The 19,240-nt window shown below is 41.7% G+C and overlaps 1 protein-coding gene across 1 annotated transcript; it reads left to right on the forward strand.

Moving 5' to 3' along the window:
- The first annotated feature begins 10,742 nt into the window (after window positions 1-10,742).
- On the forward strand, window positions 10,743-14,413 carry LOC147152495 (inosine-uridine preferring nucleoside hydrolase-like). The gene is made up of 8 exons (XM_086047451.1): window positions 10,743-10,830; window positions 11,368-11,549; window positions 11,618-11,797; window positions 13,125-13,236; window positions 13,316-13,452; window positions 13,556-13,633; window positions 13,767-13,883; window positions 13,983-14,413. The coding sequence occupies exons 2-8, from the start codon at window positions 11,373-11,375 to the stop codon at window positions 14,133-14,135; spliced, it is 954 nt and encodes a 317-aa protein (XP_085903577.1). The 5' UTR covers window positions 10,743-10,830; window positions 11,368-11,372; the 3' UTR covers window positions 14,136-14,413.
- The last annotated feature ends 4,827 nt before the right edge of the window (window positions 14,414-19,240 follow it).

Raw genomic sequence — 19,240 nt, forward strand, 5'->3', positions numbered from 1 at the left:
GCCAGCGGGGTGATAGGGAGTTGTATGTGACTCTTTGATGCCACCGTACTCCTCAAGTTTGGAGAATAGCTTGTTCTCAAAGTCCCTTCCCTGATCATGATGTAGCTTTGAAGGAAATCCAAACTTGAGTACAAAGTCTCCAAAGATCTTTTCAGCAGCGGTTTTTGCAGATTTTTTGGTACAAGAATAGGCCTGAGTGAACCGCATAAAATGGTCAATCACCACTAGGATATACTCATATCCGCCTTTGCAGCTCTCCAGGTGCAGGAAGTCTATTGAGACCAACTCAAAGGGGTATGTTGTCACAATGTTCACAAGCGGTGCTCTTACTTGCTTGCTTGGACGCTTCCGTTTTGAGGCAACTACACACTTGTGTCACAAAATGAGTTACATCTCTCTGCATGTGTGGCCAATAAAATCGATCACGAATGAGGCTCAATGTCCACTCCAATCCAAGATGTCCCATTTTCTCATGGAGTTCCTGATAAATGAGTTGACGGAATGCTGCTGGAACTACTAACTGGGATCGAGTTGCAGACTTCCGATACAAAATACCTTCCTGGTTGACACAACTTGTGTCTTTCTCTTAAGAGGACAGATGTGTCGTCATTCCTATCCCTTCCCTTCAGGTTAGGCCACTGTCCAGTTAAACACTGTCCAGTTAAGGGGCCATAATTTAAGATAATGCTGTGCTTAACACTAAACTTTGCTTTATTTCCCCGTACATTATTTTACCAATAATTCCGGCATAATTTGGAACCCAGATTCAGCAATAATTTGTTAGACCTAAAAAATGACATCATCCGCTCCATTGTTTGATGTTTTGGAGCCTGGAGAATTGCATTTTTTTTCTATTGCCCACTACAATTATTTTTCCAACACTAAGATTGCATCCCAAATATTTGACTTGTTGTTTCTCCATTCATAGTTTATTTTTGCTTATTTTGTGCTATTCTTCAGCCAAATGTTATAATAATGAACAAGAATTGTTCCGCCTTGTCGCAGGGTCAGACAAGAGAGGAGCAGAGGAATAAAATACCAAGTGGTATTTTAATTCCCAATCACTCTGTTCACTTACACACTTCACACGGGGTTTCACAAACGACTTGCACAAACATACACACACACAGAATTTAAGTGTACACAGGTCTTCACCATTGTTTCCTTTTTCACACTTTTTTTTTTTTCGTTTAGTTCTTATTTAATCCTGCAGGTTTATTATTATTATTATTATTATTATTATTGTTATTTTCTTTTTTTAAGCTGGCCAGCAAAGTCGTATCTTGTTATCCAAATGTTTAAGTGTTGTATTTTGGAAGGACACTGACCCTCCACAAATTTCCAATCTTTGCATGCAAGGTTTTGTTTAGGATCACTTTTATCACCGATTACCGTTAGTTTTCCTCATTCTTTTGATGTAGAGTCAGTTTTATGACACTTAGGGTGTCCTACACTGACTTTTACCTTAAAACAGGGTAACAATCAACACAGTGTGTGGCAATCCTCAAGCTTCTACCGCAAGAGGCGGAGGATTCTTGCCTATTGCGTCCACACAGAATTGTCACTTACAATCCTGTTTATATCCACTCACACAGTTTACAGAGTCACACTTTTAGCAGCGTTTTATCACGGAAATTAGTACGTACAGGGCACCGTTGCCCTAACAGTTTTATAGACTCACTTTGTCTTGCCATGATAGGGACTAGTATTCTCAAGGCATACACAGTTTTAAAGACTAACTCTGTCTTACAGTTTTATAGACTCACTCTGTCTTACAGTTTTAAAGACTAACTCTGTCTTACAGTTTTATAGACTCACTCTGTCTTACTCCACTTGACAAGGGACTAGTATTGTCAAGGTTTTTTTTACGCAATTCACTCATCCACGAGTGTCGTGAGTTTCCCACTCACCCAGAGATGTCTTCACTCCTCCGTCAACCTTCAGTTTACAGAAGTAGAGCCAACTTCCAGTCCCAGAAAGAGTCTTAGAGCCGTGGCCACGGACTTTACCAGGAGGTTGACTGGACAGCTGGAAGCCTCTGGCATATTGGGATCCGGCTCGAAGGACCAAATGTAAGAATAGTAATGTATATCATGAATCATGATATACATTATCATACAGTGACGCAGACCATGAAAGTACCTTCTGCGCATGCGTGTAATACCCTTCCATACCATCGGCGGCGGTAGTCACCATTTCTCATGGTTAGAAAAATCTAACCGGAAAGCTATTGGCGGGGGGCGAATTAGAAATACGTAAACAATGCATTCAGCTATATTCTTCGCTCACGATGAACTCCCACGTGAAGTAAACCATCACGTTCTTGATCCAGTATTGTGAGTATTGAGAATGGCTGCACCCCCTACCGTTCTATCCTTGTTTGGCCGGAGTCCCGGGAGGAACCGATTCCAAACTCTCCATTGGAAATCATTATACTTTCATTGCTTATAACGTCCAAAAACGGCGATCGATTGGCACCAAAATTTATGTGGACATCCTTACTAATGACCACTTCAACATATCAAAAGGATTAACCTCTCCGTGGCTGATTTATATGGGAATGAGGAAATGTGGAAGTGAGCAGAGCTACATAGATTTATGCTGGGACGAGCGCACACTGCTTCTTTGGTTTAAAAAAAAACAAACAAAAAAAAAAACACTGCTTCTTTGCTGATCACGGTTAGGACGGGCGAGGCATTAAACACCAGTCAGGATATTTACAGAGACTGAAGTGGAAATGAGACGTGCACATTTATTTGGATGAGGAATGGCCCCAGTTTTTCAACCTACAACACGCCGTCCAATTTGGAACGTAAGAGCCGAAATGGTGCATTCCAATGCGGCCACACTTGGCTGTGCAGTCAGCCACGCTGGAACTTTTTGTTCGCTGAACATTGGCGCTTGTTCGATGAGGGCTTACCTCACTCTCACGCCGCTTCACTCAGGCAGAAGGTGGCGGCTGCAAGCAGTGTTGGACAACGCACGCGACTGCTTGGGAGGCAACCCCGCGGCATGAAGATGCAGGCTCATGTTCACCTCCACACGCTGCGCGGACAGTAAGGAGATAATGTTGTTGTGCTAACGCCTTTTGTTTTAACGGCCTGAAGCTAGTTGTTGCTATTAGCCGTCCCGTTATCCTACCTTTAGCCGGGGAGGGAAGGGGGTGGCAGTATAAAGATCCAATCTGCCTGCCCTGCTGCTCCCTGCAAGCCGCCGTCTCCCTCCTGGGAGTTGACACGAATTTAGCATTGGTAAATGTCCGGAATATAACCAGTCCAGGTTCGTGTGCGCATTTATGCTCTTGTCCGCTTCAGCTTATTAAAGTGGAGGAGCAATCGCCATGGTATTTTTGATTTTGTGGAGGTGATCATGATGATCACGTTTTGTCAATAAATCCAAACTATTGTGCAGAACACTTTTATACTTTCACAGATTGAAGTGGACAGGAGTAGTGATGTGCATTTGCATTTTGGTGGCGATCGGTCGTCGTTTTAGACGACAGAACTGACAAAGCGAGCAATATTACCACGCTTGCCTCCCCCCCGCCCCATGACGTCGAACGCTGAGACCGAAAACATAACATAAGCCACGCCTCAAAAGGGGGCGGGGCAGTTTGTCGTAAATCTAATCACCAAAAAAGACCTTAAATCACGACAGAGTCTTTTGGGGGGGGCACTTTAGTACTGATGTCATTTTTACATGCAAATCTAAGTGCCAATGTTAAGCTCACCCACTCTTAAGTTTGTCCCTTTAAGAGTGAGTGTTTCAGATTGGAGGTAGTTTACCCCCAATTGCAAGTGACACTTCTCCAGTTTCCTCCCCAGAATTAAGGTAACAACAGGTGACCGGTGCGAGCAGAAGTCCAGAGATCGCCTCAAATCAACTGTTGTGAAACATCCAGGTATAGCTTTGTAGATCAACAATCAACAAGACAGGTATTGATGTAAGAATAATAATGCATTTTATTATTCATGTGTTTGATTTTTATCATTAGGCCAACTTGCTTGGTGTGCTTTGCTTTCACATATGTATGTTAATTGCTCACACACACACACACACACACACACATAGATAAAACAAGTTCATAGTGTTCCAGATGCTTTCGCTCCCCTTTCCCTTAGAGCTGGAACACCTTTGTTATCAGGGACACCGAAGAAAAATAAAAAGAGAGGGTGCGCAGGAGCCGGGCAGAGGGTTTTAGGAACTGTAATCGTACACTTCCCTGCGCTCTCCTTGCAAGTAAAAGGACAATATTGTTGTTGAGTGTCTTCTCTCCTCATTGTGTGCATTGTTTATGAATGTCTCACTTGGTGTGAACCTGACAATTGATGAACCTGAAAATTGACTGTATGGATTTTTGCCTCCCAATTGGTGTCGGATCTGGTGGAATAGAGTCATTATTACCATTAAGAATTTGATTTAGACACCAAATGACAGGATTGGCTGGAGGCTGTACAATGTCCTCATCAAGAGTAATAGGCTTGTGCATAACAAATTGAATATGAAAAGAAAATGTGCTGTATTTAGATTTGACATCGCATGGGAGTTCAAAATTTTGAGAAAAGATTTGTTCAGTGTTGCTGAAAAATTGTTTTTGACAGTTGCTCAAATGTTTGTAGTTTCTATAACATCATACCAATGCACAGTAACTATTATTGTGATGAATTAAGCTTTTAACTGAATTTGGTTTCATTAAAGAGCTTTTCTGTAATTCATTGCAATGCCTCGTGCATTGCCTGCAAACTTTGAAGTTATATGACACTATTAAAGGGGTGTTGGCATCTCGATTATTGGCGGAAACAGGTTGGCAAATTGTCATTTGTCATGAAAATATTTTTTGAAAGGGGAACTATTGGATGAATCTGTTTCAGTTCCAGTGTGAGTAAGGACAGCATTATAGATGAAATGTATTTCAATAAAGATTTATTCAATTGTGGGATGAACTAACATTAAGCATTGTCAAATAAATTCTAAGAATGCTCAGTGAATTTTTAACCCATCGAATGGTGTATTAGTGAGTTGATTTTGGTAATAGAACAAGAACATTGTGTAGTCTCTACAAACTGGCGGGCATTAGTGCAATTGTGCAGTCCTGCACCTGAGCTCATATCGTGCAATACCCAATATTCCCCACTACTGTAATACCGTGCAATACTCAACATTCCCCACTACTGTTAGTCTAGTTTTATTTTTATCCAATGCTGTTCCTTACATTTCACTACAGCACTGCAGCACTGTCACTTACTTAGAGTCTTTTTTCCTCTGTACTATGTACAGGCCGAAATGAGTGTTCCTCATATTTTTTATGTAGATGTAGGTTGGTGTGTATATAAATGTGTCTATACACATGTTACTGCGTATATCTACATAGGTTTGATCCTAAATGTTTGCCGTCAATGTTATACATTAATGGCCACATTATGCCGCCGCCCCTGTGTGACCTATATCTTTGCTGCTGTAACAATGAAAATTTCCCCACTGTGGGATCAATAAAGGCATTCTTATCTTATCTTAGTAGTGCTAGGCATGTTTGGATTTTGTGGATGCTTTGTGTGTTCCTTGCATTAGGGCCTTGATTATCAAGAGTACAGAACGTGCAGTGGGTAATCTTGTCTGTGACACCCTTGGCACACTTCAGTTAAATCCTTAGAGTCACACATTGTCACATGGGATTGGCAGAGTCACCCCCATTGTGGGTGGGTAGCCAAGAGTATGAGAGTAGGAATTCTGAGAGAGGGGGTTACCTTCTTCCGCAATCTCGCAGAGAAAGAGTCCACAGCTGTGTCTCGATCTTTTTGGCATCCATTAAAGAGTTCAACTTAGAACATGAAGTCTTCTGGTAGTTACTATTAACTAGTGAGAATTAAATCTAAAAGAAGCAGACAGAGGTAATTCTCTCAAAACTTTTCACTTTTTAAATGCATACAGGATTGCTGCACACGCATTTGCAATTTTCTATCTAAGGGCCACCAATCTTTCCGGTGATACACAACACTCTTTGTGGTACCTATGGGGAAGTTAAGCACATGAAAATGCATATGCTGCAATTCCACTGTAGCTGCACTTTGGCCATCATTACCCAAGCAGTAGTTCACAGTGCAGATACATGTCTAAAAGCTAATGGCCACCGCTTTGAGCACCTCTTGTAATTGTAATTGTAATCTTTTGATGTCTGAGTGAATTTGCTATTAAAATATTATAATATTCATGCAAGTTTTCCTTTTACTAATGTGTGTATACATTATTTTGGCTGACTCTGTAAACACATACCCATAGTGTATTTCAGTATACAGGTATGAGAGACTTTCAGTTGTGGGTGTGAGAGTGTTTCAGCAGTGTATTGCAGGGCAGTTGGGAACTTCGGTACAACTCCTGAATGGCCTGTTAATTCCAGGTCAACCTGGTCTAGAGTTTCTTATATTATATAGGACTTCTTTCCCATATTGTGGCTATCTTCAATGGCGGAGTATGCATTGTTTTTTCTTACATGCACTGCTGTCACAGATTTGTGTACTTCCTGCTTAGCTCTAGTCCAGTGATTCTCAACTGGTATGTCGGGACCCAAAAGTGTGGATCGTGGACAGCTACTAGATTTTTTTCAGAACAGTACTGAAGTGTAACCAAGTTTCCACATAGAACATACAATATTAGGTAGGTGTCAGGAAATGTTGGCCCACTTCCTCTAGTCACTAGCTACTCTTCAGATAACTTCATTCCAGCTCAGCCTTTGACTAGTGGCTGTCATATATTTACAGGGAGCTGAAAAAGTAGGTATACAGTTATAAAAAAGAGAAAACACGTACAATACTCAGTGTTTATTATAAGAAAATTTATTTTAATGTACTGCTAAACAGTGTCCGCAGCTTGACCGATAGTAGGGGTAAACAGACGTTTATGTTTACATGCATCAGGCCTACTATTGCTTACAAATAGGTGCTGACTTTTACTCTACAAGCCAGCACCAGTGTAGCGTGAATATGTTTGAGTTGACTTTCGCTTTAAACCATGACTCAGGAATGCACAACAAACAATGACGTCCCAGTCATATTGCTTCATTTCTGGCACATTACGATATCAGGAGCCCAAAACGTGTTGTTAGAACAAGGAAAATCATGAAGCAGATTATTGTGTTACACAAAATTTTAACCGTTTAAGATTTTAGTCGTTTAACCGTTTAAGATTTATTTAACGTTTAGTATTTTACTAGTCGGTTAAACGCTGCATTACACGCAAATTGTTTCTCACGCCTCGGCCTCTGCCTCTGTCAACAAGCTGAGCACCAAGAGAGAGAATTGCTCCCCTCCCCCCTGCCCACTCGCACACATAGTAGTGGGCGGAGACACTAAGTTTGGGTAAGAAAAGTACATTCTGAAGATGTCGAAGCTACCACGAAAAACAACGGCACCGTTGGGCAGTATTTTGATGCAGTAGATGACAACAAGGTCGTCTGTAGGCTTTGTAAGCATAAACTCGCTTACAACTGCTCTCTTGGACGATGAGAAACCACATCCAAAGTAAATCTCGATGTGAACCTGCAGGTCGATGGCGGTGGGGCCAGGCAGACGAGCATGAGAGCGTTTGTTCCAGCCAGGCGCTGCTTTCTTTTGTTGAGGGCAAACGGTTCAAAAAATTCATGTATATCGAGCCTAAGTACGTGGTGCCAAGTCGCAAAACAATAACGGCCCAACTTGAGAGTAGCCATAACCAAATGAAAGAGTAGATACTACGAGCGTTTGAGCGCGTCAGCTATGTGGCCAATGCCTTAACTACAGATGGATGGACGGCCATAGCCACCGAATCTTACATGACTATAACATGTATAACGTATTTGGACAAAGGACAAAGGACAAAGGAAGCTGTGTGCTTCATGCGCCTTGGAGGAAAGACACACAGCTGAAAACTTGGCTGCGGAGTGTGATGGGTACGTGGGCACTAGAAAATGAAGCCGTCGTCTGTGTGCATGATAATACACCTAACATATGGCGAATGAGACCCTGCTGAACTGGGAGTCAGTACCATTACTCATTACATTATTCATAATAAATGCCATGCATTGCATTGGCAAATGTATCAGAAATGTATTTCTCTTTCAATTGTTCACTTTTATTCAGTCAGTTGTTGTTACATCAATAGAATTTAAATTAACAAACTGTCCTTAATGTTTGGGCTGAAATAGCCCCTACTGTAAATACACAAAACATTTGCATTTAAACTTTGAATTCAATATGTATTAAATTTGAAGTTTTCTTGCTTATAGGCTAGTCGACTAGTCGCAAATAAAATTTGAGACCAGTCGGCGGGCAAATTAGTCTAAATTCCCATCCCTAATATATATATATATATATATATATATATATATATATATATATATATATATGTATACTGTATGTACAGTGTGTGTGTTTGTTTGTCTCTGTGTGCCCTGCTGTCCCCCGGTTGGATGGATATATATGTACAGTGAGAGAGAGAGAGAGAGAGAGAGAGAGAGAGGGAGAGAGGGAGAGAGAGAGAGAGAGAGAGAGAGAGAGAGAGAGAGAGTTTTAGTATGATTACAATTAAAAAAAGCATAAATATGTCCCATGTCGTCATTGTATTTCGATCGAAACAGGAATCAAGTCAGTGTCAGACACAAGCGTTACAGCCGCAGCACGCTTTTACGCTCGGATGGATTTTCTTTTGTTTCGGGGGCATTGAAATTGTACCATTAGAGCTGGGCATTTTACTACAAATCGAGCATCCATTATTCGTCATCCGTGTGCAGCGTGGGTACCCTTCCGTCGACCCTCATTCGCCTTTTTTTCCGGGGGGGAAAAATAGTCCCCGTCTATAGGCCGGTCCGCCTCTAATATTAAATTAAACTGCTGTCTGTCGGAGAGTCTGACTAAACTTACACTAGCACAACCAACACGTCAATGTGTGTGAGAGTGTTTCAGTTGTGGGAGCGATCCAAATAAAAAAAATGACCAGTGGTGTGTGAAAGCACTTTGTATGAGAGGTAAACGGCCCCGTTAAAGCAAACAGTGCTGACTTCTTGAGTTGGTGGAATGGTGCCTAACTCAATGATCAGTAGCCAGGAAGCAGACTAGCATCTGCAACAACTAGTTGACTTTTTGACATTTTATCTACACTGGTACTTGAACCATGACCATGCAGTTCCAAAGCCCAAGGCCTCACAGTTGAGCTAAAAACTTTTGGGCTTTGATATGATAGTGTCTTGGATGAAGCATTTTAAAATGATTCTTTTGCTCTGGAATGTCATCCAGTCCCGCTTTCAAGTCACTAACTCTGTGTGGGTGTGGTTACTATGCGACCAAAACAGATGTGCGCTCGTGCTTGGCTGCGCACAAACAGCACTGGAATGAAAAGCTCTCGTGTAAGGGGTGCTTGTGTCATGCAAGAACACCAATTTATGGCAAGCATAATGAAGCGGAATGTAATCGTGTATCACTCACAACATTCAGAGCTGAAACCTGTCATCTTGTCCATTCCGTCCATCCATTTTTTTACTGGCACTTTTCTAATGAGGGTCCCGGGTGACAGTCTTAGCTGACTGTGGTTAAGAGTTGGGTACACTAACATACATTGCCCCAATAATCCTCTCAAAGAAACAAATCTAAATCACGCTTTCATTTACCTTGATGCTCTGTAAGCACAGTAAGTGATTGGCTCCAGATTGTGAATACTCTAGTTCTGTCCCGTGAACATTGTGAATGAGAGCCAGCCAGGCCTTGCATGCTGATGTGGCAGTCTGGCAGAGGCAAGAGGCATTTACTGAAAAGTCCAAAATGCATGATGCTTTCTCTGGTCAGAGGCAACCGCGTGAGAGTCATATGAGGACTCAGGAGAATAAAAGCTTTGTGGCTTCATCGAAAAAAACATAATGCCACATATTTAACAGCAGTAGATAAATGAGGAACAGTGTGAAGCGCTTTGACTATCAAAGGTAGAAAAGTGCTATACAAGTGACAGTCCATTACCATTCCCATATGACATTCCTGACTTTTATTCCAATGCCGCCAGAGCATCCCAAAAACAAACAGTGTTCAACTTTGACCATCTTGATTTTGAATCAACAGGACTGGTTCGCAAATACAGAAATAGAAAAATAAAATTGTGGTGTTTAAGTTTGACACACGTGCTCAGTTATCGTTTTACTCCTATGCAGCAGACCGTCTTTACTTAAGGTGTGCTTATTCATGCATCCATCTATCCATTATCTGTACCGCTTGTCCTCACAAGGGTCGCGGGCATGCTGGAGCCTATCCCAGCCGTCATCGGGCAGTAGGCGGGGGACACCCCGAACTGATTTCCAGCCAATCGCAGGGACAAACAAACACACACACACACACTGACAATCACACCTTGGGGCAATTTAGAGTGTCCAATCAACCTATCATGCATGTTTTTGGAATGTGGGAGGAAACCGGAGTACCCGGAGAAAATCCACACAGATGCGGGGAGAGCATGCAAACTCCACATAGGTCCGGGGCCAGGATCGAACCCACAACCACTTAACTGTGAGGCGGATGTGCTGACCGTGCCGCCCTGGTTTATTTATATGACTTGAAAAGTTACATCAGATCACTTCTGCTGGGAGGAGGAATGGTGGAGTCTCACTTTATGTAACTTGAAACAACTGCTTGAGGCTTCTTTTTTTCTTTTCCAAACAAGTTGTCCTCAATGACCAACATACATTGCCGATTGGTGGCTGTTACGTAATCTTTTCCCCAATCTAGCCACACCCCACGATACTAAAGCAGGTTGTAGCATGAGGAAGTGTCACTTCTTAACTGAAGAGACTCTGTTGCATCAAACAATCTTGCCTGGCAGGTTAGTTGATTGTTTTTTACAGACCTCTTTCTCAAACCTACTGATTAACTCTTTTACAAACTCTTTCTGGACTAATCACATATCAATGTCAAATTTGGCATAGATTACAAAAAATACTTAAAGAAAACTCAGCTTAGTGAGTTGTTTTAGCATTGTTGTGTGGTTGATTCACTTTGTACTTTTCTTTCTTTCTCAGTCTGTTTGCTTCATAGTCTGGAGGTGTCTTGTGTGTGACCATAGTGTGGTTTTGAGATTAAGAAAAAGGCTGTTTCCTGCAATTGTTAGCAGGACTAAAGCAGCTGTGAGACACTTTAACATTCCTTCCTTAAGATACAGCGGGAATGTTGCTCTGGTGACCAAGTAAACTCAAATGTGACCCGGAAAAGGCGTAGTGCAGAGTTGTTGTGAGCAGCACACCTGCATGAAAGCTCCCCTAGATGAGTTCATTTGTTGTGGCTGTGAATGTGCGTAACGGAGGATTTTTATGACTTCACGGCCACGAGTTGTTGCCAAGTCTCCCTCCTCTACTGCCTCCAGATATAATGAAGAGGCTGATCCTCGATGTGGACACAGGGGTGGATGATGCTCAGGCCATCATGATGGCCCTGGCAGCCCCCGACGTGGAGATATTGGGGATCACCTGCACACACGGCAACACTTCCCTGCAGAACACCTTGAGGAACACCCTCCGTGTCTTGAAAACCTGCAACAGGCTGGATGTGAGCATTTACTTGCATGCATGTTAAATAGTTGCCACATCTTAACTTTCTAATGTCATGCATGATAGATAAAGGTATACCCAGGATTTGAGGAGCCCCTACTGGGCAACAAAATAAATGCAGGAGACTTTCATGGGAAGGACGGGCTGGGTGATGCCCCTGATCCAGATGCTCCGGGCCTGGAACTGGTGCAGAAGACAAATGCTGTGGAGGCCATCATTTCCATTTCCAACCAAAATCCTGGGCAGGTGAGTGGATCAAAAATCGAAAGCAATACCGTACACATTATATTTGTTATATTTGCTCTTCAGATCTGCATTCATCTTGCAGAAAGCCCCACGTGCGCAGCAGAGGTCCCAAAAATGCTGGCTTTAAATGTGCATTGGATTGGGGTTAAAAAAAACAACAACAAGAAAAAACATCACTCAATGGCACACAAAACATTTACAAATAAATTACAGCTAAATGGGGGCTGGAGTAGCTGTTAGTAATCTGCCTCAAAGTTGAGAAATACCTGTTCCCTCAATGCTTGTGTTTCTCCTGGTGCTTCCAGAAAAATGCATGTTAGGTCACGTTATCTCATGACAAACTGCCAAATGCAAATGTAAAAGGAGCTCTTCTAATTTGAAAATAATATTTATTCATACATTTATTATTATTATTGTTATTATTGACAGTCCAGTTAACATTATTATTATTATTATTATTTGTAGGAGCCAATTTAATAATGGTCAATTTTTGTAGCGTGTTGCATAAACTAGGCAATGTTGACATTCATACAGTATTTGCATATTGGAGAATTTAGTTAAAAACGATAATGGTTATTTTATGCATATATTAGACTTTATTTGTTGAAAATATGCAGAGATAAGTTATGTTAAAATACATTTTTACTCTAAGTATTTGCTAGAGTGTCACGTGACTGGCGAGAGTGTCCAGTTAAGTGGGAGTAAGCTGGACGTTCGACAGATGAGGTCAGCTCATGATAGAAGCGACAAAGTTTTTTGACCAAAGAAAGATACAGGCAAACAGATTACTTTTTTTGTACAACCTTTTGTTTATTAAATAATCAAGACCAAGTTGTTGTCTTGTCATTTGCGTTCAAGACGCATCATTAATCTGACCTCAAAGGTGTTTTCTTTTGTGGAATAATACCTACATTATTATTATTATTACTATTAGAGTAATGTTAAAAATATTCATTTTTTTCTTGCCGTTTGTTTTATATTTGATCTTATGTCGCCCGCCTACAGCTCTTTGATACAGATGTGGTTGTTAAAGTGCTCTATAAAATAGCAGTGTTAAAGCAGAAGTCAACCCAAACATTTTTTTTCAAGAATATGTTCTATGCAGGCCCACTAGTTGAAACAAGGCATTCTGGTAAATATTGCGTTTGTGGAATAAGAGTGAATCCACCCATTTTTTAAAAGTTTTTTTTAATTTTATCTCAAATTAGTAATCCTGGATTTGACCCCTGCTGATTTGATTTTGAGTTGAGATTAATTTTAAAGGATCATTCTTTGTAAAGTAATGCAATGTGAAAATGTGAAATATTAATGCAACTTGCGTTTGCAGGTGATCCTCGTGACAACAGGACCCCTCACCAACCTGGCCCTCGCTGTCAAAATGGACCCTTCCTTGCCCGCCAGACTGAAGGGCCTCTACATCATGGGAGGCAACATAGAATGTAAATGTCCCGTTTGCAATTTATGCTGCCCACCAAGATGTTGAGGATGATGGACCCATGTGTTTTGTCACACGTGCAGCTAGAGGGAACACAACCGTGTGCGGGGAATTTAACTTTCTGGCTGACCCAGAGGCTGCCTACATTGTTCTGGAACGTTACACCTGTCCCACCACAATCGCCTCCTGGGAGTTCAGCTGCAGAAACAGCCTGTCGTGGGTAAGTAGCATATGCAACATCTGGTGATTTTTAAAAGGGAGCAAAGGTTTTTCTACGAGCGTTCCATGGTCCAATCATATCTCCCTGTATTTATGTGCCCTAGTCCTTTTGTGATGCCTGGTTGGCCCAAAATACACCAAAGGCGCGTTTTATGCAGACTATTTTTGCTCACACCCGCAAGGTAAACATGATTTTATACAGCACCGATATACAAGTCGCCTCATCTATGTACAGCAGGCATAAGCTTGCATTATTAGACATTGAAGAAACTCGACAGATCCTCACTTTTACATGTTAACCTGTTGGCCCTGTAGATGGTTCAGACAGATCGGTATCAAAAGGAGCTGGTGTCAGGATCTGGATTCAACACGTGCGACACCTACGCTGTGGCTGCAGCCATCAGCGACAACGTGGTGACGGAAAGCGAGGAGGTAAGCGGCGCGCTTCTCTTCGATTCTTACAGAATGGGGATTAGGCTCCACGGGGAAGGTGAGAAGTGAACAAACATTTATGTGGTGTCGCTGCCACAGGTGGCTGTTACGGTGGAGTTGGAGGGAAAAAACACCAGAGGCATGATGGTCCTGGACTATATTGACGTGCTACACAAGGAGCGTAAGGTCACCATCTTGAAGAAAATGGACCTTGAAGTGTTCCAGCAACTGCTGATGAATGCATTGAAGTAGCGCTTCCACATGATTTTAGAAGTGGCGGCAGTATAGTGGCTTCTGGTTATGTTAAGTATCCATGTGTTATCCAGTTGACAATTTTTTTTTCTAGAAAATGCCCAACAGTGAAAAACAGACCCCTGTCAATTAAGTTTGCGAAGAGTGATGTATATTAAAGTGACGGGATGGCCATGTTTTCACTAACAAGTTCATTTGATATATTTTTTTGATCAAGAAAATGAAAAGAGTTGTCATTTTCTATTTTATCAATAAATTTGGGAGAAATTAGGAAATAAGTGAGTCCATGAATAACGCTTCTTGTTAATGAGGAGAATGGCCGCGCCCCCTACCGTTCTATCCTTGTTCGGTCGGAGTCACTGGAGGGACCGATTCCAAACTCTCCATTGGAAATCATTGTACTTTCATTGCTTATAACGTCCAAAAATGGGGATCAATTGGCAACAAAATTTATGTGGATATCTCTACTAATGCCCACTTCAACATAGCAAAAGGATTAACCTCTTCGTGGCTGATTTATGAGAATTAGGAAATGTGGAAGTGAGCATGAGCTACATAGATTTAGGCTGGGACGAGCGCACACTGCTTCTTTGGTTAAAAAAAAAACAAACAAAAAAAAAAACACTGCTTCTTTGCTGATCACGGTTAGGACGGGCGAGGCATTTAACACCAGTCAGGATATTTACAGAGACTGAAGTGGGAATGAGTGGACGTGCACATTTATTTGGATGAGGAATGGCCACAGTTTTTCGACCGATAACATGCCGTGGAACTTAATAGCCGAAGCGGTACGTTCCATTGCGGCCACACTCGGCTGTGCAGTCAGCCTCCTCGCTGGAACTTTTTGTTTGCTGAACATTGACGCTTGCGGGTGGCTGCAAGCGGTGTCGGACAACGCACACGACTGCTTGGGAGGCAACCCCGCGACATGAAGGCACAGGCTGACGATCACCTCCGCACGATGCACGGACAGTGAGGAGCTAATGTTGTCGTGCTAACGCCTTTTGTTTTAACGGCCTGAAGCTAGTTGTCGCTATTAGCCGTCCCGTTATCTTACCTTTAGCCGGGGAGGGAAGGGGGTGGGGGTATAAAGATCCAATCTGCCTGCCCTGCTGCTCGCTGTAAGCTGCCGTCTCCCTCCTGGGAGTTGACACGAATTTAGCGTAGGTAAATATAACCAGTCCAGGTTCGTGTGCGCATTCATGCTCTCGTCCGCTTCAGCTTGTGAAAGTGGAGGAGCAATCGCCACAGCACTTTTGATTTTGTGGAGGTGATCATGATGGGATCACGTTTTATGTCAATAAATCCAAACTATTGTGCAGAAACTTTTATACCTTCATAGGTTGAAGTGGACAAGTGTAGTAATTTGCATTTGCATTTTGGTGGCGATCGGTCGCCGTTTTAGACAACAGAACTGACAAAGCGAGCAATATTACCACGCTTGCCCCCCCTCCCTTTAATTCTATACTTACTTCAAGTAAACCATTTTCATTTGAGCCAGGGTCTGGCTTTGCCGGCTCAAGTGCCCCTCACCACAGCCATTAATGGCTGCTCCAATCGCCTGCTGGTAGTGGATGTTTCTTTATTTTTTAGATTGGTTTATTTGAAAGGAGATATGCAATTCACAGAACACATGAAAAAAACACGGTTTAAAAAAAAAAAAAGCCAGAATTAGCCAAACGGCAATTTTTCATCTGTAATCCCCTGCCTATGATGTAAAAAAAAAAAAGCATTAAAGTACAATTACAAGAAATACATATACTGTAAATAGCAAGGCAAGGCAAGTTTATTTGTATAGCACATTTCATGCACAAGACAACTCAAATTGCTTTACATAAAACATAAAAAATGTTACAGAAAGAGAAATAAAACATTAAGAATCTAAATCAAAATCATGAGGAGGGCGGCACGGTGATCGACTGGTTAGCACGTCCGCCTCACAGTTCAAGGGTCGTGGGTTCGATCCCAGCTCCGGCCTCCCTGTGTGGAGTTTGCATGTTCTCCCCGTGCCTGCGTGGGTTTTCTCCGGGTACTCCGGTTTCCTCCCACATTCCAAAAACATGCATGGTTCTAAATTGCCCCTAGGCGTGATTGTGAGTGTGGATGTTTGTTTGTCTCTATGTGCCCTGCGATTGGCTGGCAACCAATTCAGGGTGTCCCCCGCCTACTGCCCGAAGACAGCTGAGATAGGCTCCAGCACGCCCCGCGACCCTTGTGAGGATAAGCGGTATCGATAATGGATGGAAAATCATGAGGAATAATTAGATTAAAATGATTAAAAGCAAGATAAATAAAAAATAAAATAAAACATAAAAAATACCATGCAGATTTCATGCTTAGGCGCATGAGAACAGAAATGTTTTTAACCTGGATTTAAAAGTGTCTACATTTGGTGAAAGTTTAATCTCCACTGGCAGTTTGTTCCACTTGTTTTGCAGCATAACAGCTAAATGCTGCCTCCACACGTTAGTCCGGACTCTGGTCTGGACAAACTGACCTGAGTCCTTGGATCTGAGGGCCCTGCTGGGTTTATATTCTTTGTACATATCATAGCCTAAACCGCTCTGGGATTTGTAAACAATCCGTAGAGTTTTAAAAACTATTCTGTAAGTGACAGGAAGTCAGTGTAAAGACTTTAAAACTGTTGTAATGTGTTCAGATCTCTTAGTCCTGGTTAAAACTCTAGCAGCAGCATTTTGGATGAGCTGCAGCTGTTTAATGATCTTTTTGGAAAGTTCTGTTAAAAGGCCATTACAGTAATCCAGTCTACTAGAGATGAACGCATGGATGAGTTTCTCCTGGTCTTTCTGGGAGAGAAACCTTTTAAATCTGTTGATATTTTTCAAATGGTAAAAAGCTGATTTTGGTGACAGCTTGGCTGTTGAAAGTCAGATCTGAGTCTATTATCACTCCAAGGCTACGGACTTGGTCGGTGGTTTTTAGAGCCCGAGTCTCAAGATGTTTACTAATACTGACCCTCTTCTCTTTACTGCCAAATAGAATAATTTCAGTTTTGTCTTCATTTAATTGTAGAAAATTCTCTCTCATCCAGGTGTTTATTTTCTCCAGACACTGACACAGTAAGTCCGCCGGGCTACAGTTGTCTGGTGACACGGACAGATAAGGTTGTGTACCATCTGCATAGCTGTGATAATTAATGTTGAAGTTCTGTATTATTTGACCCAGAGGGAGTATATACAAGTTGAACAAAAGAGGACCAAGAACTAACCCCTGGGGTTATAGCCAATCTATCAGATTCATAACTATCAATTTTAACAAAATAACTCCGGCCTTCTAAATAGGACCTAAACCATTGAAGGACTGTTCCAGAAAGACCAACCCAGTTTTCCAGCCTATCCAACAGAATGTTGTGATCTACGGTATTAAATGCAGCACTGAGGTCCAACAGAACCTCAACTGATACTTGACCAGAATCAGTGTTCAGCCTAATGTCATTTAACACTTTCACCAGTGCTGTGATGTGCTCGGAAGCTCAGAAATGTCACAAAGTCGCTAGCTGGTTAAATACAACTTTCTCAATAACCTTGGATATAAAAGAGAAGTTAGAAACAGGTCTGATCATCATAGAGGCATTGAGAGTCGTTTTCTTAAGGAGTGGCTTACTGGCAGCTATCTTTAGTGACAGAAAAAATGCCTGTGCCAGTGAGCTATTAACTATTTGTAGGAGATCACTATCTACTGAGGTTAAAACTTTTTTTAAAAAGTCAGATGGTATCACGTCCAGAGTGCATGTTGTTGATTTCAAATGCTGAACTGTTCCTTCTAAGATTTCTAAATCATCCATATTAAATTGTGACTTAACATTCAAGTTCTTTCTAAGTTTTGGACACAGGTTAGTTTTCCTATTTGTCTGCATAGTGTTAATTGTTTGTCTAATGGTCTCAATTTTCTCGCTAAAGAAGTTGGCAAATTCGTAGACTAAGTCCTTCACACATATTACAATATACATGAAAACGAATAATTAACTATAGTTAAGAGGCAACCTAAAGCCGTGACGCGAGGAGGACTTTTATTTAAAGATTTCCCCACAATAATCGTGTCGCTTTCCACTCGCACTTGATCACTGCTTAGCAATCTGTTGATAAGAGATGCACTTTGGAGAAAGCTATTCTAAGATAAATTAGCTAGTGAAGCTTCTACTTGCAAAAGATGAGTTTAACCAACTAGTGGATAATGATAGTCTCCAGTGAAGTCGTAATGGGACGTACTGTGACGAGGCTTTAGGTTGTTCTGTGCTAACTTATTTGAAAAGGACCATACCATGCGCTGCACTTTGTGACAGGCATGAAACAGTGGCACTCACACACGTCATTTGCTAAATGAATACCCAACAGAGTGAGGTCAAGTCTACAAACACCATCGAGTACGTTGTAACTAGCAATGGTAGGATACATTGCGTTAAATATGAGTTAAAAAAAACCTCTAGTAGTGTGTGCGTGCTCGTAATTGCATACACATAGAGCTCAAATTTCCGTGTGAGCATTTCAAGATACCCCAGCTACGCTTTGAAGTAATTGCATAAAATGTATTTTTTTAAAATATTTTTTTTAGTTTAAAGCGCCCCAAACCTTGGGCATCTTTTTTCTTTCTTTCGCCATTTCTCAATTTGTGCTCTTATCCGTTCTGACTAGGTATAAACTGATTATCGGCCGGTTACAACAAAAAAGCACGGCATAGTCGAACAGATTGTGGACTGTTGCAGAGAGCTAGCACTGTATGGGAATTTTGGGGAGTTCACTGAAGCATCTCAGTAGTACAAAACGGTCTGGCTTTACATTTTTCCTCGACATTCATTGACGTCAGGCGGGAGGAGTAGGGCCAAACGCCAAGCAAAAAAGAAAAAATGATCAAAATGGCTTACCTCTTCTACAAGCAGTGCTGGCAAGGGATTGGCCGGATTGTCATCTGAAAACCATATGGCCCCCAACGAAATCTTCACTACATATGAAGGTAAAAGGCTTCACCTTGCTGGCATTAAACTGGTCTTCTGGACGTCCGCACAAGTTCATTCATCATTCACATTATCCCTCTGAGTTTTTGGCTTCGGGCAACAAATAAAGATACATATGTGGACAGTCGTGGTG

This window comes from Filicampus tigris, chromosome 1 (genome assembly GCF_054856515.1).
Source record: "Filicampus tigris isolate MCC_2025a chromosome 1, RoL_Ftig_1.0, whole genome shotgun sequence".
Taxonomy (NCBI): Eukaryota; Metazoa; Chordata; class Actinopteri; order Syngnathiformes; family Syngnathidae; genus Filicampus; species Filicampus tigris.